This window comes from Apostichopus japonicus, chromosome 20, assembly GCF_037975245.1.
Source record: "Apostichopus japonicus isolate 1M-3 chromosome 20, ASM3797524v1, whole genome shotgun sequence".
NCBI classification, from domain to species: Eukaryota; Metazoa; Echinodermata; class Holothuroidea; order Aspidochirotida; family Stichopodidae; genus Apostichopus; species Apostichopus japonicus.
The window spans coordinates 22527080-22551880 of NC_092580.1; the positions used below are offsets into that span (position 1 = coordinate 22527080).

At 36.5% G+C, this 24801-nt stretch overlaps 1 protein-coding gene across 4 annotated transcripts; it reads right to left on the reverse strand.

The window, feature by feature from the left end:
• Positions 1 to 283: 283 nt before the first annotated feature.
• LOC139962207 (GRAM domain-containing protein 4-like) lies at positions 284 to 23694 on the reverse strand. 4 transcript variants are annotated; one of them, XM_071962202.1, is made up of 19 exons: positions 23485 to 23694; positions 22059 to 22219; positions 21121 to 21304; positions 20136 to 20268; positions 18956 to 19029; positions 17964 to 18102; positions 17102 to 17127; positions 16150 to 16241; positions 14653 to 14744; positions 14112 to 14160; positions 13538 to 13656; positions 12688 to 12797; positions 12089 to 12243; positions 10758 to 10820; positions 7290 to 7367; positions 6549 to 6666; positions 5590 to 5680; positions 4544 to 4628; positions 284 to 4362 (listed from the first exon to the last, which is right to left on the reverse strand). In XM_071962202.1, exons 2-19 carry the CDS (start codon positions 22206 to 22208, stop codon positions 4114 to 4116), a joined length of 2007 nt encoding a protein of 668 aa, XP_071818303.1. In that variant the 5' UTR covers positions 22209 to 22219; positions 23485 to 23694; the 3' UTR covers positions 284 to 4113. The 4 variants fall into 4 exon arrangements, with proteins under 4 accessions (XP_071818303.1, XP_071818304.1, XP_071818305.1 ...); XM_071962203.1 differs by lacking the exon at positions 10758 to 10820; XM_071962204.1 differs by lacking the exon at positions 7290 to 7367.
• Between the last annotated feature and the right edge of the window lie 1107 nt (positions 23695 to 24801).

Consider the following 24801-nt stretch of genomic DNA (forward strand, 5'->3'; position numbering starts at 1 on the left):
AACTGATTCTGTCTGTGAAAAGTAAAACCCTCATTCTACCCCACCCCCCCCCCCCTAGAGACAGAGCTGCCTCTTCTCTTGCCCATCTAGAGAAATTTGTGGTGATGCTACCAGTCTAAGAATGGCTTACCACTAGTTTGCTGTGAAGTTATTACATTTTGCAATACTGAATCCCTGAAGGAGTTGAATAAGGCGACTATTATTTAAATGAAAGGTTTTTTTTTATCAAATGATCACTGAGAGGAAGTCTCAAAAAATGTACACAAGTCACTGAGAGCATCTGTAATAGGTGTGTATGATATATAATTTATTGCAAATACACCTATTACACAACATACAGTTAGATACTGGCAACTTAACATCAAATGATCATTATCGAGTCATCGACATTTCACATGAATTCAACTGCTAGCTGACAACACACCACAGAATATAAAAGACTTTCAACAAAAATATTCTGACACGCATCATTTTAGACATTTTAAAGAAATCCTACATATCAGAATGAAGGTAGCACCGTGATGGTGAAGCTAACACATTGACAGTTGGATGTACAATTCATGCACTTTTACTTTAACAAACAAGTAAACAGTTAATACATTAGCTACAACTGTGAATGATATACAGAAGATGATTCCATGAAATATAATGCATCACAATAACAGTGACAATGCTTTCTATATACCAGCATATATAAAATATACTTTTATATACCAGCATAAATAAAATATGCTTTTACTCTTTAATTTCCAATGCTATTTTCAACTTTTGTCTTCAAGATGAAAAAGTAACTGTGCGTTTCTATGGGGCTAATGATTCTTAGTTATGAAGGAAGGTAATCTTTTCCGAGGGTAGCAGAAAAGGTCTGTAAACCACGATCGAATGAAGTGACCATTTAGTCATTTTCCAACGTAGTTGCAAGCAATGCTGATTTGCTTTAATAAGTTCTTTTTTAATAATCAAGTGGAAAAGCAGCTGGAATTCTAAACGGTGAAATCGACACTTTTCCCTGTTTCTTTGTCAGACAGCTAATGGTTTAATGTCAGCAATGACGTAATTGTTACGTTAACATTTGTCATAAGAATGGTGGGATATTTAAGCTTTCTAGCCCAACAGACATAGTTTGGGTTAATGCCTAGTAAAGTACCTCTAAAGCCGGCTGCACACTTCTCCGAATGGAACATGATCTCCATCGACCGTCATTACCCAGTTTTTGAAAGCTCCTCTCAAGTTTCCACATTGCAGTAGCAGGACAAAACCCACAGTACATATATATTTGAAAGTAAGTCTTATTTTCCTACTGAATGGAAAGTTCAAGGAGAATATTACGGAAACTACTTACAGAGACAGATCCCTTTACAAATCTATAATTCTAGCCGCATGACAGCTCTGCTATTAAACCTGAAGGTATTGCACATAGCCAGCTATGAGGCAGCTGTCTAATGGTAGATTTACAACATATATTATGAGGAATTAAGATACATGGTTTCGTCATGTATACTGTGGTTGGTGAAATCTTATTGTTCTACACGACAAAACCCAAACTGCTGCCCTTGTACTCACCCTGGTTGCATTTAATATCCTTAAATGTTTCATACAAAAGATATAAAAATAACAATAATTAAGTTTGGGAGACATAATGCATATACTTTACATTCCATAACTCATGAATAGCAAACTATAAATTGTGTGACTTTTAATCGATGATTTCATTCTCTGTCCTGTATAAAAGAACTATTGTACATCCTTTTTACTGACTGCCAAAAAGACATTCTTGGAAATCTTGGGAGATTCAAAATTGACTTGTGACTTTTCATACGTAAAGAGTTTTTGCACACATATCTTACGAGAGGAACTTGTGACTTTCTGGAATGGTTTAAACCAATAAGTACATATAAATGATATACACATGTATGATTACAATAGTCATCTTACTCATAACTAATACAGTAAAACAAGGATTATTATATTAAAGTATGGATACCATAAATGCATTAGGATTCTCAGATAATACCAAAGTTCTAAATTCTGCCCACCCACTCCCCTCCTTTAATTATCTAACATTTAACAGGACAGTATTTTCAAGGAAAGACATACTTGTGTGGACAATAGAAATAAAAATGAGGACTCAATGTTGGTCTCCAATTCTACAAATGTTCACACATCTTCTAGTATTCAAAGGAAAGACACCCTAGTGTGGACGATGAAATGAATGAGGTCTCATCAATTGTAAACAATTCATTAAACTTCTAATATCTAATGTCTCCGGTCCTCTCCCTTAGAAATCTAATCTTATAAGGACAGTACCTTTAAAGAAAGACACAGACTAAAGAGGACAATTCAAATTGAATGATGATTCCAAGGTGGTCATCGATTCTATAAATTATCCCTCTCCCCCTCCCACCTTCCTCTGCCCATCCCACCCCCTCCTTCTCCCCATCCCACCCCCTCTCCCCCTCACACCCCCTCCCCCACAAAAACTCATCACACATTGAAATGTTAGATGATAAAAATTCTTATAGCAGACGACTTTATGCAAGCCAGCACCTTCTCCCTTCTGTGAAAATTCTTGTCTACACACCTGATAGGCTTACGTTGGAATGAAACTATTTACAGATGGGGTGTAATCATTTGATGTTGACCAACTCTATTACTGATCATTTGACACCTTATGATGACTTAAAGATGCTACTCTTGGGGAAACTAAACCAGGAACATAATTAAAACAGCACATCTGAACTAATCAACTAATAGAAATAAACTCAGTCTCTGAAAATATCTGAGGTTGAATAGAAATTCAAATCTTTTAAACTTAAAAAAAAAAAAAAAATGTTTGATTATAACCAAGTTTCTGAAAAACTTGGTTAAAAGAAAAAGTCTTTTAAAGGCAAAACAAAATGTAAAACTGAAAGACTTTGTCGATGTTGTCATGGATTTATCTCGTAAAGTATAAAATCTTTGGGTTTTGCACACAAAAAAAAAAACAAAAAAAAAACGTACAAACAAAACAAAAACAACAATGTAAATTTCTTAAATATATAGACTCATCTCTAACACTCCCCCCCTTGCCAAAGAAACTGAAAAAATAATAGAAATAACATTTGGCACTTGTAAAAATAGGAGGAACGATATTTTGAAATAGGAATCTTAATTGTTCAGATGATAATCTCTTTTGCAACTGCTTTTGAGCAACAACAGTTGATTTTTAAGCAGATATTATTTGGCAACTTTGCAACAAAAATTAGGGAAGAGTGAAACAGATATAAATGCATCTACAAGAAGGTATCCCAGGCATAGAAATCTTGCAAAATACTTGTGAGAATTTATAGTGAACCAATTGGGGTGGGGGGGGGGAGACTTTATTGCTAAATGACTTAATTGCTTATATATGATATGCTAGCAACTATTTAAAAATTAACCAGTTTTGTTAGGAATTGAAAAACCTGCTTTTGATTTCAAACAAGAAACCTTTGGTGCATTTTATTGAATCAGTATACAATTAACTTGAAGTTTCCTAAAAATTTGTTACTTTTTTTTTTAAAATAGCTTGGTTCCTACTGGAAATAAATGCAAGGGCTTAATTTTTCCACTCATTTGTAATGACACCACTCTCCCTGCAGATACATTCATAAAATACCACATCAACATAAATAAATTTATCTTTTTGCACTTTACATTCACCAATGAGAATATAGATTGGCAGGTCTTACCAGTCAATTCCAACAATTGAAATGATTCAACTCTACCATGTGCCAATCCTTTGAAACAAAAATTCACTTTTAAATTTGACTTACAGACATAGCTGTAATGAACAAAGCCCAGAACCCATTGCTTTCTTGAAACTTTATTACTGTGACCTCAATGCATGCTATCATAGTTTGCGCAAATTTTCAGTAGTTGCAAAATTATAGAGCATCATGCCTTAATTAAAATTTACTTCAATTCTGCTACAAAATACGCACCTGTTTTCACAAATCAATTGGAGATTTATGCATTAAACCAGAATCGACATCCCTGCCTAACATATTGCTAGTTCTGCAACAAACAACAAGAGACAAAAATAAAATTGTTTATGGCACATGATTTACCTAAATGCAGAATTTACAGCAAATTTTAGGTATATATGTTAACCTCTTCCTTACTGGTTCCTACATTAGGTTCTTCCAGAGAGAGTTTTGTTTCTGTTTGATTAGCATCAGTCTCATGTAGAACCTGCCTTCTTGCCTCTTCCATGGCCAGCTGAATCTCACGATAAACGTCATCCCTACCTACCAGTCCACTGAATAGGAACGGTTTTTCTTCTCCTAATACGGTGACCTCAATTGACATACCACGTCCTGGCATAAATTGGAATGGTTTTGCCTGAGAGAAGACAAAATCAATATTAATATCAAAAATAATATTAGATTGCCAGATGGAATGGTTTCATATTAGGCCTTATAGTGCCAGATGGGCAAATAATTTTTTTTTTTTTAAATCAAATAAAATGAAAACTTTAGAAATATTTGTCAATAGCCAAGATATGTTTTCAAATGAAACCAACCTTTCCAACATTGGTGATCTCCTTTAAATTTAAGACCATATTCTTCTTCTTGTGATGCAATCTTGATGTTCCAAAGCATAAGTTACTACAAGAAGTGAGAAAAAAAAGAGAATGTTAAATACCACTACTGACCAGGGCACAAATTCTTGCAATATGAACAGCCTAATATAAACAGATATTACTCTCTAAACTATTAGTGTGCATACACTGAAGTGCATGAATAGGTCATATGCATAGAGGGATAAACAGGGTAGGACACATTCCCACCTCGTCTGCCCCCTTCCATCCCCCTCCCCCCAAAATTGATTCATCAAAAAGGTTTTTTCTTTTCTAGAAAGAAGGTTCTGACTTCCCCTAGGAAAGCATTGGGCCCTTTAAGAAAACAAATTCAAACTCCAGCTTGGGGCTTGCTATCTATGAAACCTTTCTATATTAAAACTCTCTGTAGGAAACCACCTTTCTACAAAACATGGAAAGGCCTATTCCAGAAGGATTTGGACACTTTATGTTAAGGTTCTCCTCCAGTATATTGGGGTCTGCCATGCACAGGTCTCTGCTATACCCTTTTCCCTCCATGAAGTACGATCTCTTGATAACCTACCCTCTCTAGATGACACCGTCTCTCAACGAATAACCTCTGTGCAGTACATCATGCAGACCTTATTACGCCTTCTCAACAATTCACCCTCCCTTAACTTTACGCCTCTATATTTCACCCTCCTTTAACTTACGCCTCTATATTTCACCCTCTCTATACTACAAAACGATCAGACATACACCCTATCTGCAGAATACAGGGTAGGTGAGTCGGGTTGGTATTATCATACGTATCATTATCACAAACTGGAGTACACATACATCTTGGGGTTTGTGATGTGATTTTGGCACTGCAATACCTGATACATTATTACCTTCTATTAACCGTCTCTATGAAATATATATTGGTCATAAACTATTAGCTCCATTCACGAAGATCAATCAGTAAACAATTACGGACAGAAATATCAACAAAATGGGAGGTGATGATGAGAGGTCCAAAGACTAACCAGTTTGTGAGATACAGCCGTCCGTGTCTGAATGCAGTCGTTAAATTCCGATCTTTGTTAATGAGGGTGCAGCGTTTGCCACCTTCCCAACCTGTCGGAGAAGAGATACATGCAAAATATCATTCAGTGCAAGATTTTTTTTTTTAATTTTCTGGCTGTTGTTATTACTTTTAGGTTTTCTTAAGTTTGGTAATTTTGTATTCCAGGTATCAGTTCTTTTGTACAGTGCTCTTGAGCATGTTTTATTTCATGACAACAGCACTTTAATATATATGGTATATATTATTATTTTATTCTGTCAAGCAATGTCTGGAATATTCAGGCAAATGTCATAAGACCGAACAATCTTCAATAGATATATATCCAACAAACAGTGACATAAAACACAAAAACATCAAGTTGTCATTTATTGCACCTACAGTGACTCATCTGTCATGGTTTTGTCCATACACCCAAACAGTTTCCTGCAGAATCTGTGCAATTGACTTATTTAAGGAAATATATAGAGTGGCTAGATTTTCTTGTTTCTTTTATGAACCAAAGATGTCAGCGGTTCTTGCATTTACACTTGATCTACACTCTATATCTACGCTGCATCGAAGCTCCATATCTATGCTCCACATACACTCCATATTTATGCTTCACCTATGCTGCATCTACACTTTATCTGCCCTTCATCTATGCTCCATCTATGTTTGAACAAAGCAAATCTTAACTGCGAATGAGTCACGATTGCAGCAGGCTCTAATATGTTGCAAAGAGAGTTTCTTCAGCAGTGTACAACCACTGGCAAAACATGCAAGTTTAAAACGTGGAATTTTTTTACAGCTAGTCTTTGTTCTACAGCAGAACTGTTCACAATCAGCAAATATGAAATGAATTAAACGATGTAGATGTTAACATATATAATTGTATTTTTATCCTTGAATTTTAGAAATAATAAAAGAGGTTCCTGTTACCTGGTTGAGGGTATTCACTTGCTGGCAGTAAGAAAGTTTCACAGAAGGCTGGTGTCCGTTCACCGGTGGAGACATCTGTGACCTCTTCAGTGTCGACAATCGGTGGAAATGGGATGTACTATAGAAAGAGAGGAGAGAAGCCCGATGTAAGGTCTCATTCAAATATCAAATTAAGGAAGAAAATTAATGTGTGTCGACAATCTGTGGACATAGGATGAACTATAGGGATGAGAGACGCCTGATTTAAGGTCTCCTTCTAATATCAAATTAGTAAAGAAAATAAATGTCAATGTAGCTTTTGATACAGATAACTCTAAAGCAACAAGAATGGAGAGGACCGGCTCAAAATGAGGGCAATATTAGGATCGTACCGGTGGAATGTTTCATCTGAAACAATCCAAAAGAGATAAAATTTTTTAATGGAAACAGGGCGGGTTTGGTAGAACAAAGATGGAAAGGACTACAAAGAGAAGAAGATGGTGTAATAATCAAAATCAGGATAGTTCCAGGAGAAGTTCAAGAGCAAAATGACAATTTTAATAGAACACTAGTAAAAGATATCCCTTCTGAAGAATGGAACAGCCTTCGAAAAGAAAATGATGCGATTTGTTAGTAATATAATGAATAAAAATATGTATATTGAACTGAAAATGTGCAAAAATGGAAGAATGGATATAAATGGTGTTGCCTCTTGTTTGTGGTGAAATGACCAAAATATGGTCATGTTAAAGTAAGACTTACCTTGACTAATTTTAAGTCTTCTTGGAGTTTCTGCTTTATACGGTTTATTTGTTTACCTGTTTCAATTGTTGTTTGTGTCTGGAAACAATTTTGTAGATTAAAGACTTTTTTTATTTATTTTTTTTATTGTTTTGCCAGCTATCCAAATTTGTGAAGCTTTGTAGAGCCAGTTTGAGCCTGTATTGTGAATTGTGACTGCAAATTGTAAATATATTTTGTTGTAGCATTAAGTGACAGCAATAAGTGGGAGTTAGTATGCAGCAGTTCTAATCTACTTTGTAGTTCATAAATACTCTGCAGTCAGTCTTAGTCTCTATAGTCAGTCTTTGGTCTCTGTAGTCAGTCTTCAGTTTCTATAGTCAGTCTTAAGTCTCTATAGTCAGTCTTTGGTCTCTATAGTCAGTCTTCGGTCTCTATAATCAGTCTTTGGTCTGTATAGTCAGTCTTTAGTCTCTATAGTCAGGTTTTAGTATCTACAGTCAGTCTCTGGTCTCTCTAGTCAGTCATTGGTCTCTATAATCAGTCTTCTGTCTCTGTAGTCAGTTGTTAGTCTCTATAGTCATTCTTTGGTCTCTGTAGTCAGTCTTTGGTCTCTATAGTCAGTCTTCTGTCTTTGTAGTCAGTCTTCAGTTTCTATAGTCAGTCTTTGGTCTCTATAGCCAGTCTTTGGTCTCTATAGTCAGTCAATAGTCTCTAAAGTCAATGTTTGGTCTATATAGTAACTCTTTGGTCTCTATAGTCAGTCTTCTGTCTCTATAGTCAGTCTTTGGTCTCTATAGTCAGTCTATAGTCTCTATAGTCAGTCTTCTGTCTCTGTAGTCTGTCTTTGGTCTCTATAGTCAGTCTATAGTCTCTATAGTCAGTCTTTAGTCTCTATAGCCAGTCTTTGGTCTCTATAGTCAGTCTATAGTCTCTATAGTCAGTCTTTGGTCTCTGTAGTCAGTCTTCAGTCTCTATAGTCAGTCTATAGTCTCTATAGTCAGTCTTTGGTCTCTATAGTCAGTCTTTAGTCTCTATGGCCAGTCTTTGGTCTCTGTAGTTAGTCCTTAGTCTCTATAGTCAGTCTTTGGTCTCTATAGTCAGTCTATAGTCTCTATAGTCAGTCTTCGGTCTCTGTGGTCAGTCTTTAGACTCTATAGTCAGTCTATAGTCTCTATAGTCAGTCTTTGGTCTCTATAGTCAGTCTTTAGTCTCTATGGCCAGTCTTTGGTCTCTGTAGTCAGACTTTAGTCTCTATAGTCAGTCTTTGGTCTCTGTAGTCAGTCTTTAGTCTCTGTAGTCAGTCTTTGGTCTCTATAGTCAGTCTTTGGTCTCTATAGTCAGACTTTAGTCTCTATGGCCAGTCTTTGGTCTCTGTAGTCAGACTTTAGTCTCTATAGTCAGTCTTTGGTCTCTGTAGTCAGTCTTTAGTCTCTGTAGTCAGTCTTTGGTCTCTGTAGTCAGTCTATAGTCTCTATAGTCAGTCTTTGGTCTCTATAGTCAGTCTTTGGTCTCTATAGTCAGTCTTTGGTCTCTATAGTCAGTCTTTGGTCTCTATAGTCAGTCTTTGGTCTCTATAGTCAGTCTTTGGTCTCTATAGTCAGTCTTTAGTCTCTATGGCCAGTCTTTGGTCTCTGTAGTCAGTCTTTAGTCTCTATAGTCAGTCTTTGGTCTCTGTAGTCAGTCTATAGTGTCTGTAGTCAGTCTTTGGTCTCTGTAGTCAGTCTATAGTCTCTATAGTCAGTCTTTGGTCTCTATAGTCAGTCTTTGGTCTCTATAGCCAGTCTTTGGTCTCTATAGTCAGTCTTTGGTCTCTATAGTCAGTCTGTGGTCTCTATAGTCAGTCTTTGGTCTTTATAGTCAGTCTTTGGTCTCTATAGTCAGTCTTTAGTCTCTATAGTCAGTCTTTGGTCTCTGTAGTCAGTCTTTAGTGTCTGTAGTCAGTCTTTGGTCTCTGTAGTCAGTCTATAGTCTCTACAGTCAGTCATTGGTCTCTATAATCAGTATTCTGCTTCTGTAGTCAGTCTTTGGTCTCTATAGTCAGTCATTGGTCTCTATAATCAGTATTCTGTCTCTGTAGTCAGTCTTCAGCTTCTACGATCACACTGGTTTACCCAGTTACTACTAAGTAATCCTTACTTTGTTCATGCAGAAAAGCAAAAGATAAATATGCCAGTCAAGAAGATTGGAAACAGAGCAGGATAGTATAAGTTAAAGAGATGAATTTATTGAAAAATAAAGACTTGCCTAATAAGGACCAATTATTTGATTGTTAGGTTTGCAGAGTGAAATTTTGCCAAAGTAATCTTTTCAATATTTCCATTTTGTTCCTCCATAGTCTGTCAGCAATATATATTTCTCAAGAGCATGGTTCTTTTTCTTTTCATCTTTGGTTTCAATGAGCACTTAAAAGGCACTTGGAAAGAAATGACCATTTTCTGGCCACATTTTTGGGATATATATTGTACAACAAACTTCTACGGGAAAGAGGGTGATCTGTTGTCAAATTAGGCTAAACATCAATACTCTTTTCATATTACTTTAGGCTAGGCATTATCCTTTAAAGTATACTGACTGCATGTGACAGCATTTTTTCAGGCCATTTAAATGCAACTTTACCAAACCTACCGGAATATTACCGAAAATAAACATTATACTCTGATCAAACTAAGATCGCCTTGAAGATATTCCTGTCCAAAACAAATTCCAATATTAGCAACATTTTACAGATCCTATTTGACTCATTTTGTCACCCAGACGATTTTTATCAAAGTTTTAGTTATACTCAGTGTTGTGAACAACGTGTCACCAAAGTTTCAAGTTGAGTGACTCGAAGAAGATTGTGAAGTTGTCTTTTTTTATCCCCGTAGAAAGCAGTGACTGGAGCCAATGACTCAACACGACCGTAAAAGTGACTCGTCACAACTCTGGTTATAAGCAGAAGCAAAACTTGAATTTCTAAGTATTAACATTTCGACCTTTCCTTCCTATATTTGGAACCAAAACTTCATACAAACTCTGAATTATGAGTGGATTTTAGTATGCAGTAGAATTTTCCCAAATTAAACAAAATCAATGTGCACAAATTTGCTCTTCGAAAAGAAAAAGTCTGCAAACAACCTGAAAGTTACCAATTCTATTACTATTCATGGCATGCAAAAAAGCAAATCAGGAAAGTTTTATATTTTATATTATTCTTGTTTTGGAGGGGTTTTTTTCTTCATTATTTGAAATGCGGATAGTCTTTCTAACAAACTGCGTGGTTATGGGTACGAGGTTAAAAAAAAAGAACTAAAAATTTCCTAAACAATATGCAAAAAGTCTGCTTTTTAAATTTTATAATATTTCCAGTTAACAAATTTCATCCTCATGTCTTGTTTGGCCATTCATACAGCTTAAAGTTTGTTTTCACTAACAAACTGTCAGCCAGAAAACTTGAATGTTTCATCTAACTCTCCTTGAAACAGTCAAATTTAGCCCAACACTCACCTCTGCTTCACTGGTACCTTGAAGTTTTCCCTGTTCAGAAATAACTTGTATATTTGTCAGTGTCTGGAAGCAATTATTTGGATTAATAGTTTTAGGAGATGAACATTTCCCAACAAGAGTAAAGCATAGGGTAATGCATTACATAATCTTGAACCATAAAGATTTGAATTTAGAGTATTTAAGTGACAGAAGGTTGGTTATAATGACTGGTAGGTTTTGACAAATAAGTTTCTGTTTTTTTTTTGCAGAGTTTGTTGGAGATTGACGTAGGACGGTGGAGACAAAACACAGTGCAACCTAAAAGTGAGTTGTTAAACAATAAAAATGAATACACGATCAGAAAACAATCGATGGAAAGATGTCTGTTTAGGTGCAAGTCACCAAGTCATGCTCAGGCTCAGCTATGGTTAGCCACAAGAGGTTGAAAGTTTGAAATGACTGCTGGAAAGTTAAGGTTTACGATGTTAAATGTTAAAAGGACAAAGAAAGTACGACGAAGGAAAATATTACAAAGCAATCACACATGACCTAATGTTTGGAGCCCCTTATTTCACTCCCCCCATCCTCCCCTCTATTTCACTCCTGTATCCCCACCCCCTGCCCACTCTCTTGTTTCTTACACCTGTGGTTATAGTAATTTTACACATGTATTATAAAAACAATGTCAGATAAGGGAAGATAAGAAAAGACAGTCGCTTAGAAATGACACAATTTTGGATTACTTTGTAAAGACAGGTATTCTGTTGTTACATCTCACCAATTTTCAGAGCCAAAGCTCCCTGACTTTGTTCTTTAAGCCTGTCTAATGAAGTAATTTAGGACTTATGTCACCAGAATTTTGGGAAAGATAACTGAAAAAGCTCCATGTTAGGCACTCAGATTTTAGGCCCATTGCAATCCGTGGGAAACTAAAATTCCTTCTCCAAAAACGAAAAATGTTTTAATTCTTTGCAACTCCGTATTTATAATATGTGTTTGTCATGAGAAGCTAATTTTCCGCTTCAATTTAACAAGTGAGGGAACCCGGCCGTCGGGTCATTTAATGTGAAGCCCAAGTAGGGTGTCCCTCCCGAGAATTTTTTCCTCTTCAAACTGTGTATTCTAAGGAGTATTTAGGCTATAAATTAGGGCTATAAATTAGGTCTAAACACACAAGGTTGTACTTATAAATACTTTTGGATTTTGACCAAAAAAAATAACGAAATGCGTTCTCTCCCCCTTTTCAACACTGCTCTAAAGTTTCTTGTAGATTTAGCAAGACATCGGAAAGATACTTGTTTTATCTTCGGTACTAAAGAATTACTGTCCAGAGTTAAGTTGTCTATACTTGCCTCATCTCTCTCACGTTTTAATCTCTTTTGTTCTACATCCTCTTTCGTTGGCAAGGACTGGAAGAATAGGTGAACTGTATCGTACTTGGCCTTGAATCTGGGAAACTTGTTGTAGAGTGCGTTAAGAATAAATAGTTTCCAACCTACAGCCATAGCTGAGAGGAAAAGATAAAAGATGAAAATCAACAAAGATATCGTTTAAATGCACATGTCACCGAAATGTGCGATGTTGAAAGAGAATCTGTTACTTGCAATTCAAACATTAAAGGGAGAAAGAAACTTGAGAATCTTGACAAAACAGTTCTTTTTCCGATGGGCTAACACAATATAGCATTGCATGCCATAGTATAGATAGTTTTCTAAAATGATACTGGTAAGTAACCAAAAGAAATGTATAGTTCCTCTGCACTTTGTAGATTAAGGCAAATGGCTGAGGGCTTGGCTAGGTTGAGGCTGCCGGTTGGATCACTGAGTCAGCATCAATTTATGCCCCAGTCCACCCCTATTTTGTAGATTACTTTCCCAGCATAAGAATAATGTAATTATTTAATATAAACAGTGGAAAGTAAACTTAAAAATTTAGGGTAAATTTGACCAACCAAGAAAGAAGAAGAGCCATTCTCCAGAAAATATAACAGACATTGTGAAAGAGAAGACGACGCCTTTCATCAGTTTTCCTGTTGCTTCAGGATTACCCCAGTAAATCATCCTGCAAAATGAACGAACCACAAATTGTTGTAAGTGAGCGATCTGTATCCAATAGAACGACATCTTATGACAAGGTTGGAAAGGTCAAAGTTCATAATGATAAGAAGAAGTGGATGAGGTAAGGGTTCTGGAGGTCAAAGCACAGATGACTTATAGAATGATTTTATTGTAAAACCCAGAAAACTAACATAAAATCCCACTCAACTGGGTTTTCATTTCAAGTCTCACTTCCAGAAATTTGGGAGTAAAAATCAAAACAATCAAGAAATCTCTAATCAATGAATATGCAGATTTAATCAAAATTTGAATTTCTTGCAACAGAGCTTTTATGCAACATTCAAAGTCTATTGTAGCAAAGAATATATGTTAGGGCATCTAAAAAGAAAAAAGTCTGATCTAAAACATATTTATTTAACTTGATTATATTGTCACTTCCATGAATGCAACCACCTTCCAAATATTGTTGGTCCACAACATCAGCTATAATGGATCGGATATAGAATATTAATAGTCAGAGTCATCACCGGGGGGGGGGGGGGGGCTAGGGAGCATGTGAAAGCCAATCAATGCAACATGATTACTACACAGTAGTCATCTATGACTAAATATTTGTATGAAATGCAACTTAACATAGTCAGGACAATATGCAAATATTTAATATTTTACTTTTACTACATATAATATGTAGTACATACAGTGTACATGTAAGGAGGAGAGTCACCATGGTAACAAAGGTCTTACTGATGTAGTTTTTCAAGTTGATCTGCTAGATAGCCTAGCCAATTCTGAACTTTCCGTGCCACGTGGAAAACAAGTTTGTACTTGTCTGTCATACTCAAGGATTGCTTGTCATCCTCTGGCTGTGTGAAGAGGAGGAAAACTTAGGATTAGACACAATAACCAATACTAAAGTTATAGCTTGGCAACAGGGTCATAGGTCACAACTGTATGAGGAATGGATGTTGGAGGAGAGAAAGGAATGGATGAGAGAATGAATATACTATTCCTTACAGGTTAACAGGATCACTCTCAAAAGTTCATTATGTCAAAATTGGAAGAAGTCTCCAAAACATTTCCACTAAATATTCCATCCCCCCCCCCCCCGAAAAATGTCTCAGTCACGACTTATCAGGATTGACCATGTAATTCTTCTTTCATGTTTTTTTGTTTGTCATTACAGCATATTTGTAGGCAATACAGACAACATTTAAAGGTGTTGGTTTGCTTCACCTGTTTTAATGTGATTAGTAGAACTACTAACATTACCAACCAAGTTATCCACGCAAGTAAAATTTGTCAGAACAGATCAGCTTACCTCTGGCACCATATGATATGGCAGTAATGAAAAACAAACTTTCCAGCCCCTGTAATGAAACAATGAAAATGACTTAACAATTTGGCATATCAATCACAGAACAGATAATAACCCAGAGATGAAAGAGGACAAGAAGAAGAATAACAAATCAAATGCATAGATAATTAGCTGCATCAATGTTTAATTCTTCAGTCAAAACAGAAATTATAGGGCTTGTCTCTTGTTTACCATTTACAGTTTTCTTCAATAGTTGATAACATTATATAACTTGAGATTTTGCAGGTCACAAAGGACACTAATTCATTCACAGATTTCAAAACAATTTCAAAGTATGCCTAACTGAAGAATTTCAATTAAAATCAAACCCTTCACCCTTCCAAAGTCACTGTCATCTAAAATGTTTGAAATATATCTCCTCTCTCTTGTTTTGGTAAGAAAAGAAACATGATAGATAATAGGAAAGAAAGAGAAGGGAACAGCTAAGATATATATATAGATAAATATATGAAAGAAGGTACACAACTAATATTGAACCCTTTACCTGGATATAAAGTAAGTACTTCCCAGTAACCAGATTGTTAGTGCTAACATGACTGTCACCAGCCATCCTTTCCATGCACAATACATGTAGATCTATAGATGAGAAAACATATTCAAGATGACAAGATGCCAGTTCACCATTAGTGTGTATTATATAAATGAAGTATGAATGTAAAGCAGGGTAATGAAAAGGGGAAAAAAAATACAAGAACAACATAGTACTCAACAGATTTGCAGGACAACTACAGCAGCAGGAATACAATTCCCTTGGTATGAATACAAGGTTCTATTAAATCCCATTATGCATTCCATCATAAATACAAACTAACCAATCCCTTAATTCTACAATCTTTTTTCATACTACTGTGTACCGGTAGTATTAGTGTAATCACACAATCATGACGATGAACTTGTTCTCCCAAATTTTGGGCCCATTTGCAGAGACTGGAGCGAACAAAAGGCTCAATCATAACATAGTGTCCATTCTCTGTCACTGTTTTGGTCGAGATGTAAAACATTAATCGGTCCGATGAACGGGCAGATATATTGATCATTCCCTCCATAACTGTGCATTACGTAATATGCATGGCTGTGTGTTACACCATGCCTGGGACCATGTTTGAAAGGCAGACAGAACCGTTCAAAGGACACATTCACAAAATGTTACCACGAGTCATCAGTTGTTTGCCGTGCACTAGAAAGACCAGCGAAAAAACTGTTCACTGTGTAGGCTACATCATTTGTTAAACTTAGGGTATTGAGGTCATAACATTCGCCTGCGCATGGGTCCCATTAATGTTAAATTGGTATACAAACAGGCAAGTTCTTGTTTGAATTTTTCATATGCTCATTCCAAAAGTTTGGCAGAAAAGTATGACTGTGAAAGTATGATCGTGAAAATATGGTTGCGAAGAGTATGATTGTGAAAAGTATGATAGTGAAAAGTATAACAGTGCAAAGTATGGCAATGAAAAGTATGTTTGTGATCATAATGATTGCGTGATTATTTACAACGCAATAGTACCCACAAAAAAAAAAGATTCCTTAATAGACCTTTATTGACAAAGTAAGATTACACTTGTATCTATTATAGGTTTCAAAAATGCCCAAAGTAAAGAGTATGAGTACAGATCAACAAATGAGACTACGATAACCGGCAACTTTAGTAAAACTTTGACGAGCACAGACTCGCTAGAAGTCTGGTTGATACACAGCAGCTGGAAATATGAACAATGATTAATACAAAACCACGGTCTAAACAGGTTTAGACCGTGGTTTAGACTAAGGTTAGAATAAAATAGTCTCATCACTGAAGACACAAACCATTATCAATTCATATTTGTCGAAGTTGTTCTATATTATATTAATAACGCACTGACTTTGGGCCTTAATGCAATATACCGAGCCATGTGCCATGTTAAATGTAGATTCCTCTTGCTTACATATAAACCAACCGAGATGAATCTTGTATATATATGTATGCAGTAGAGAAACTTACACAAAATGTTAAAAAAGTCGAAGACGGTGACTTCCAGGATAATAAAATGGTGACGGCCTTTAGGAATGATACCAGAGGGGCATACCCAGCCTCTATGAAAAAGAAAAGAAAAGAAAATATCAAAATAAAGAATACAAATATGAAAACATGAATACTTTCACTACTTGAATATAAATCCTTTTTGGTAATAGACACGGTAAAATCCTGTTACTTAAGATTGTGGCATCGTTGTTGAATCCATAGCAAATATTTAAGATAAATATTTCAGACAGTTGCAGAAAAGTTGTCAGTTGTTCCATAAGTTGCTTTACACAAAGTCTTAAGTAGACAGATGAATTGTTATTTTTATCTAGTTTGTTCCCTAGTATCAACCACCTGCTTGCAACCCCCTCAGACATGATGACATGTTCATTGTAACTGCAACCTCTGCTCTACAATGGTCACCTTATGCACACAATTTGCCGGAGTTACCACCATACAGTCCCCCCAAACCACTACCCCTCCCCACCCTATCTGATTTAAACCCTGAAACATATATCACGCCAGGAAAAAGCTCATCACATTACAAACACAAAGGACAATTCTCCTTTACTTTTGTATTATTTTTATTTCAGGGCTTATATCATTCCGAAAAGAAACCGTTTCACAACATGTGAGTTACTGACTTCCCTTGTGTGTGTTCACCTTGACGAGCAACAGAGAAAATAATTCAGACCGTGCATTTTACATATCATTTCGCAGTTTATGAGCGTTTGCTAAATCGTAAATCGTCATCCAGACATAAAGAGAGATGTTTAATATTGATCAGACTTGTCGTTTGTCTGCTAAGTGGATCTTATCAAAGAGAAACAACCCCTTAGTGACAAACACAGAAGACAAAGAACAGACCCCCCCGCCCCCCCCCCCCCCACATCCCCATTAATGATGTATTCATTAAAACAAGGATACTTACGAAAACGTTTTATATTTGCTTTCAGCCTGGAGAGGAAACAAAAAGAAGAAAACAGGAGTTTTAGTTTCATATCTAAAGATTCTACCCTACCTAAACTATAAGCATGACTTTGTACAATAACACTTCCTGTAAATCATTTCAGAAATTCAGAATGAACATTCAGAATAAATTGAAAACGGAAAAGTGGCTAACTGAAGTATATCCAAACAGACAAATTACTGAGGCACGAGGAGTCATTAATTGTACGGGTTTAGACAGCCTGCCTATTTACCACAGTTTCAAAATTTAGATGCATGTGAGAAAAACAAACAAGTTCATTTTCTGTTATGCATGTTGTTTGGATAGGGCAGTCATGCAAAAAGTTTTGTTGCATACATGAAAATTGTGTTCAGTTTAGTACAAGTTCTGTTGAACAATTTTTAACCTATGCTTTGCAAGGGTCTTTAATACAACAAAACAGCTTTCTGCATTTGGTCAGCTTTTAAATTGAAGAAGCTTACTGAGCATTAAATCCAAACTAATTTTAACTATTAAAAAAACTAGTTAAAAGATATCTTAACAATATGACTGTAAATGAGCCAGTAATTAATGCTATCCATTCTGTCATCAAAAATCTCCCAGACACTGTTTTATATAGGCAATTAACCCACATGTAAACCTGCTCTGTATATAAGAGTCGGGACAGAAGTACGATAATTATACATTCATAGCATTCTAATAGAACATTGCACATGCATCTTTAGTGAATATGGTGAGAAGTGAAAAAAAGGTGTTTTTCTATGTAAATATGAAACATAACCAGCTCCGCTAGTAAAGAAAAACACCTTGGTAAAAAACCTACTGTTACCGTGGCAACACACACCTTTTAACAGATAGTTCTTCTCCATCTTCTTGTTCCAAGTCTTCCTGCTCATCTGGTTCATCTGAGAAATCTGAGAGTAGGTCTAAGAACTTCTCTACCGTCACCATCTTCCAAGCTTCGAATCGTGTCTGAATTGTTGCTACGGAAACATGGAACATAATCTCATAACCTCAGATTACATAAGCCAATATTCTGCATTATGAGTATTAACCGAATCTGTGCACGTTGTGGCCGAAACTGATCTTATTTTCAGATGCAGCATCTGTAAGGGTATGTATGAAAGTTAAAGGATCTAACGTTTCCGTTCCTGCAGGCGGGATCTTCTTCAAGGATGCACTGTGCTTTTTTAATGGCTTACCTTGATGATACTTTATGGCAATGTCTAGTGTCTTCTGTGGTGACAGAGCCATTACAGGAACATGTATGTAATGATGCAGTCTAAACTATAGTCGATATTAACGTGACTTTGCAATCTAGCAGAATCTAGCAGATATAGTGACTCATGTCGTTCTATGTTTTCATAAAACACCTACTACAAGGAAGGACCATGGAAGAATAATTTCATGGACACTTCCCCACTTGTTACATAGATGCACAAGAAAGTAATAATTGGAGTTGATCTGGGCCAGCTAGTATTTCAATTTTATCAGTTCTTTTGTGGGGGGGGGGGGGGGGGGAGAGGGGGGACATGGACCTGTTTTTGAAAAACATTGTTGATGTCAAAATTTCTTTTTTATGCTCTGTGGTGTTAAACATCAGGAAATCCTGGTAAATGTGAGATATAATTTACAGCACAGAATTTCGACCGAGAATAATGTATGTACTAGTTAGCCCTAACACATAATTGCACTTTTTGCTGACAAACCCTTCAAATTTTCAGCATTTCTATGATCAAGATAGGTGCAGGCAACCTACACAATATACATTAATATAAAAGTAAGATTCAATTACTTCTTAATTATTACTTCTGTAACTGTAATTATGTTACTTACACAAAGAACTGGGCTTTGAAGTTTCCACTTCAGAATGTTCATCTTTGTCATTCTTAGTACTCAATTGTGTTGCCCTGGAAAAGTTACAAAAAGACCGCCGAAAAAACAAGGCACTTTGAAAAGATACAATTTCCCATGATGCAAGAATAAGTAGTTAAGACAACAGTCACATAAGTTAAGGTTTCTTTGCATTGTCATAGCAAAATTATGGAATTGCCTTCCCCAAAATTGATTTAGGAATCATCAGAATGGAAACTTTGAACAGTTAACTCCTTTCTAGATTTAGAGTGTCTTTACTGCTTTTGATCTTACATGAGAACATCTTATCACAAGATTTCCAGAAAATGTTATCCCACATACTGGTGTAGCATGTTGTACTTTCCATTCCAATTAAGTCTTTTGGAATGATGAGTGATATTACCACAAGTTACAAGCTAAGAACAGGCAAAGAAAAAATATATGAAAACGAAACACAGCAATGAGACTGAGAAAGCTGTAATGCATAATTAACATTTCCCTGGAATGGACATAACTGTGAGCTTATGAGGTTTGAAAAATGGTCATTTATGAATCAAAATTACTGTTTGTTAAAAGGTCTTGAATCTTGATCAATTCTCAATGTGAGATTAAAGATTTTTTCAATAACATTCATATAGTGATAAAATGCCTAAACTATCAAAATTCAAAGGTTGCAATTTAAATAACAGGACTTGCTGTTCTGCTGTGTGTGACCTCGCCATGAATCTAGCAGTTGTCAGTCTTATGTCCAGAATGGTTAATTACTCTTTAGAATAATTAGAACATTCTCCTATTCAGTTTCTGAAGATCATCTAATTCTAGAAACAACTGGCTGCAGAAAAGGGAAATAGTGCAAAGTAATCAATAGGACAAACAAAAGTATGTGAAGCAGACATGAACAGACCCAAAAAACAACATCACAAGATAATTCTTACATCATTGGCACAAGGATGGTTTTCTCGTGACTTTTGACGAATAATTTCACAGCAAAGGGTATAAGACATTTCAAGTATATTTGGAAAAGAAACATACAAACAAACAAACTTGGTCTCAAACAGCTGAAACATGTCTGGTACACAAACAGTGTTTGTTCACACAGAAACACTGAAGACTAGACCTATTCAAGACAGCTCTACATAGAATATAATAATTATAAACCAACCTGACTTGTGATAGCCTATGTTCTACTTCTCGAACATGTTGTTTCAATGATTTATTCTCCTCTCTTATCTTCAGCATCTCTGTATTGACTCGCTTCAGATCTGTAATTTCTTCATAACTTCTCAGCTGGGTAACTGAAGCCAAAGAAGATCAAACTATTTAGTATCTATCTGATAACAGCAGTACACACACATCCATAAATGTCACACACTTTAATAAACCCTTAATCATTCATTTGCACTTGAAACTGTCATGGTGTAGGTATAGCTTGTTTGCCACGATTATTCAGATTGAAATTTAATGTATGAGACTGTTCACCTTCTTCCATGATTATGAATTCAGCATTTTTTTTCTTTAAGAGTTACAAGAGTTCATACGCAGAAATACCCTTACTTCAAACCACCAAAGCATGATTCAAATCTGCTGTGTTAAGTTACAAGCTGTAATCAAATCAAAAGTCGGCAAAACTGAAGGGTGGGGTTTACGGTGGGTTGTGGCTCAGTCCTAAAGGAAGATTTTGTGCAGTGGACTTAAACGTTTGGGGAGCGTTGATCAAAATGTTCCTGTAGTGGACCACCTGGGCTTTCTGTGCTAGATGTTGCTTCAAAGGAATGCATGATTTTTATTGAAGCTTGCAGACCTGTGCAATATCTATATCTACTGACAGTTGATTTAGTTTGTATCTCATAAACAACGAGAAGCTATGTCAGTTTAGTATTGCTGCCTTCTTCACTGCTAAATTTGTAAAGAGTTCACAAAATCCTTCCTAGTTTCAAATTTAATTCACACACTAGGTATTCCATTTGGTATTGTAGACTGAGTGAGTAGAGCAAGTAGAGCAAGTAGACAAAGAAAACTCAAACCGTTTTAGAACGAGAAATGGTCTTAGTCTAAAAGCATTTTTGATTTAATATTCCTTGTTATTTGGTCGCTTCAAGAGGAATTTTTTCTTTAATGAATTTGAAATGCTTGGTTTCTGTTCGTACCTAATGAAGTCTTTTCAATCATGGCAGTTTCAAGCTGGGATTGCAGGTTCCTCAGTTGTATCTCATAGATATCCTTATCGGAAAGGTCATCAAAATTGCTCCCCCTGGGGTTTGTGTACTTTTTCTTAGTCGGCGTGGAATCTGAGAGGCTTGGTTTGTCTTCGAGGATATCTTCAGTTGTGAGCTGGGAAGAAGAATAAGCTTGTGCAGATATTACTGTCTGATTTAAAGCCAGACCTAACTGGCTGACACAGTAGCATTGTGTGCTAAAAGGGAGATGATCTCAAGCAATCAAATTAATATGATATCAAATGTCCAGTGACCAACATTGAACCGGTTCATGTGAGCCTATAGATTCTAAACTGAACACACATTATCACACAGGCTTTTGATAAATCTCTATTTGAACTGACGTCAAATATCACCAGGATGCTCAGAATACGTTCATCATTTAAAAATAAACCTTTTCTCTGGAATATGCTAGATTATGATGCTGTGTTCTTGTTAAATTAGATGCAATCATGTCTCTGATTACGTAACAATTATTTTGTGAAACTTTAGGAGCCTCTTTGGAGTCCTGTCATTAAGTACAAATTCAAGCGATTGTTGGGAGTGTTTGAAAATATTTAGTCTGTTTGGTGTCAATGGACAACTCACAAGAATCTGAAAGAAAGTGTCATTCATTGAGATATGAGACAAAAGATAAGATCAAAATATTTACTTAATAATGAACTGAGCCTTAGATACTCAAATTTTTCCAAGAAGTGAACTTGACTGTACCACACTATTATTGATCTGTGCCTTAGCTTAATAGCTTTTGCAATCACAACATGTCGATACAGTATGTTTCAAAAGATTTATTTGTTTTATTTTTAAAGTTTTCTCACAAGCCCGTCAATACTAGTGCAGAGTAAGCCTATGGAGTTAGTCTTTATTACCTTTTCAAAATCTTCGTCTGTTTCAAAAGAAGAGGAATCGTCAGGTGGGACTCTTCCACGAACAACTTGTCTCCTCCGTAGAACTGGCGAGTTTTCTTTTGATGAGTTTGGTTCAACCCCGTCCAAGTGTTTCTTTTTCCGGAGCGGCATTGCAGGCTTTTCTAAGAAATGATACAGTCATTACCAAGTTACTGTTTATTTAAATATTCTTCAAAACATTTTAAGGAGACCAAGAAATAGAAGATGGACAAAATATTGAATTATAGAATGACAGACAACTACAGTACTATATCAAGTATTTGTGACAATCAATTGCATGTTCAATACCACACTTTTACAAATGGTATCGTACCACCATTATTCGTTACATAGCCTAGCCTCTTTCTCTTTGGGTGATGCTTATTTCAATTGGCATAATAGGCTTTTTGGATTCTTTGTGGCTGTTTGCCTGACAGCTTGGTGAGTAACAATGTATGCCTCACTATTGGTCCAGTGTCAACCAGAGTGCAGAGCGTTTAAGGTGCACAGTAACATAATGCCACACTTGTGGATGAAGTCCCAAGCTCTGAAGGTGAATAACAGGTATATAATCCTTCAATGAACTGATATCCTATCCAACAGACCACTTGTCATGAAGTTGTAAAGTCGCGTGATAGGGCCCTGGCCTTGGTCAAGACTGTAAACCTTCAATTTAAATAACTTTTTAAGTTACTGTACACCACCATACTGGGGTGTAGGTACTGAGAAGTTAGTAGTATTGTACTCAAATTCAACATTCTTTCTCTTGTTAAAGGGTGTGAAGACTCGCGCACAAAGAAACGTCTCATGCCGGTAATCTGACCTAGTTGATGAGGTGTAACAGAAGTGTTAGACACCACCATCGATCCCAGAGAATACACACACAGCTTGCTACCGTCGATAATCAGACACTAGTACTGTCAATACATACAGCTATGGTCAATACCCACAACACAGTGTATATAGCAGCGATGGACATCTCAGGTCTAGATAAAAGATAACAAGGTATCACGTATCATTACTGTCTACATTTCGTAACGACAAGAAGAAACCTTCACTTGCTAGCAGCGGAAATATAACTTTTTCAGAGCGCGGCATGGAGTTTGGGGCGAGTCTTCAATGCCTTTAAAGCGAAATATTCATGACCAAAATATATACGATATTTTTAATTACATTATAATCATTGTGCTACGGATATGTTTCCTAATGTCATTACGTCGATGAATTTTTTTTTTCGTGAATTTTATTCTATCTTCGCAGAACCCATTACCATTCGTATCATCTTATACAGTGTCTTATCTTCTATTGGTAGCCTCATACAAGTCATACAAATTGAACTACTCGGTATGGGAGCCTACTGTACATCGCTTAGGCTAAGTACTAGTAGTAACGTTAGTCTAACTCTTACCTTGGAAAACAACAGTCACAAACAAACGCAATGTAGGCTAGTCTAGCAGTGTCGACGATGTTTTGTCCTTCCGCTTTGTATGTGTTCCTAAACGAAGTTGGAAATAATGAATCATTGAACTGAACAATGGATACTTCTATAAAGTTTTGGCAATTACCTCTGTTTATACCCTGTGCGTAGTATGCAGTGGCTGTACCTGTCTCTGAATATTATTAACAGTGATACCGTTGTTGTACATGACGTCATGTTCAACAATAGCCGAGAGGCACCTGGCTATTACGTCATTATAGATAGGAAACTGATAATACATGATTATGAAATACTTGATCAGCCTCTCACCAATCCATCAAGGTAATGATGTACCTAAACCAGTCATATTAATTATACATTTGTCACCACCCCCCCCCCCTTCATTCATCGCCACCACATTTCAATGCCTCTGCACGTCACATACAGGTTCCAATAGGTATTTTCAGTGACACGTGAGGGATAATTCAACCGTCGCATGTCAATAATGACAAAGGTAAGGTTTTTCCTCAGTGGCCCATATACTGGGAAGCAGGTCACTTTGCCCAACAACCATTTCGCCCAACTGCCATTTCGCCCAACCTTACCATTTCGCCCAACCAGCCTGGTCATTTCGCCCAACCAGCCTGGTCATTTCGCCCAACCAGCCCGGTCATTTCGCCCAATTGGCGGAGGGTTTCGTCACAATGTATTCTCTCTGATTTGCTTTTCTATATACCTTACACAGGCGCGTATCCAGGATTTTCTAACCCGGGGGGCGCGAATTACTATCTAAGCGGAGCGCCACCATCGGTTGGCGCGCAGCGTACAAGAAAATTTCTTGTTTTGAAACCCCCCAGATCACCGGAAACGGCACTTCTCGGGCTTGAAATGACCAACCAGATGTACACTTTTTGCCTGAGAACCAAGTATTTCCTAATAGTTTTTTTTCCATCCATAACCTTTTTGAAGATTGTCAACCCGGCACACATCATGTTCGACCTGATCGCATCTCCTGTGGGTCTTTGCTTTTGTAGGTGATTCTACGTCGCGGCCCACAATACCCGTCAGCCCCACTTTTCAAGGTTTTAAGCCCCATATTTGTTCAGAATTTGAAAATTCACATTTCTCGTGAATAAACTCACTTCAAAACATACCCATAATGTTGTACAAAATTTCATCTATGGACAACCAATATAGAAAAAACTTCCTTCAACCCCTTACAGACCGGTCAAAAATTGCACGAGTAGAGGGAAGTGTGATCAGGTGCGTATCCAGGGGGGGGCGTTGGGGGCGCGCGCCCCCCGGGTA

What these genes read in the sequence shown, in the direction of transcription:
- LOC139962207 (XM_071962202.1), bottom strand. Translation starts at nt 22,208, where the DNA reads ATGCCGCTCCGGAAAAAGAAACACTTGGACGGGGTTGAACCAAACTCA. An exon ending in TTCAAAGCCCAGTTCTTTGT is followed by an intron (nt 18,103 to 18,955) that starts GTAAGTAACATA and finishes ATGTTTCCGTAG; the next exon opens with CAACAATTCAGACACGATTC. An exon ending in AAGTGAATACCCTCAACCAG is followed by an intron (nt 5,681 to 6,548) that starts GTAACAGGAACC and finishes CTTCTCCGACAG; the next exon opens with GTTGGGAAGGTGGCAAACGC.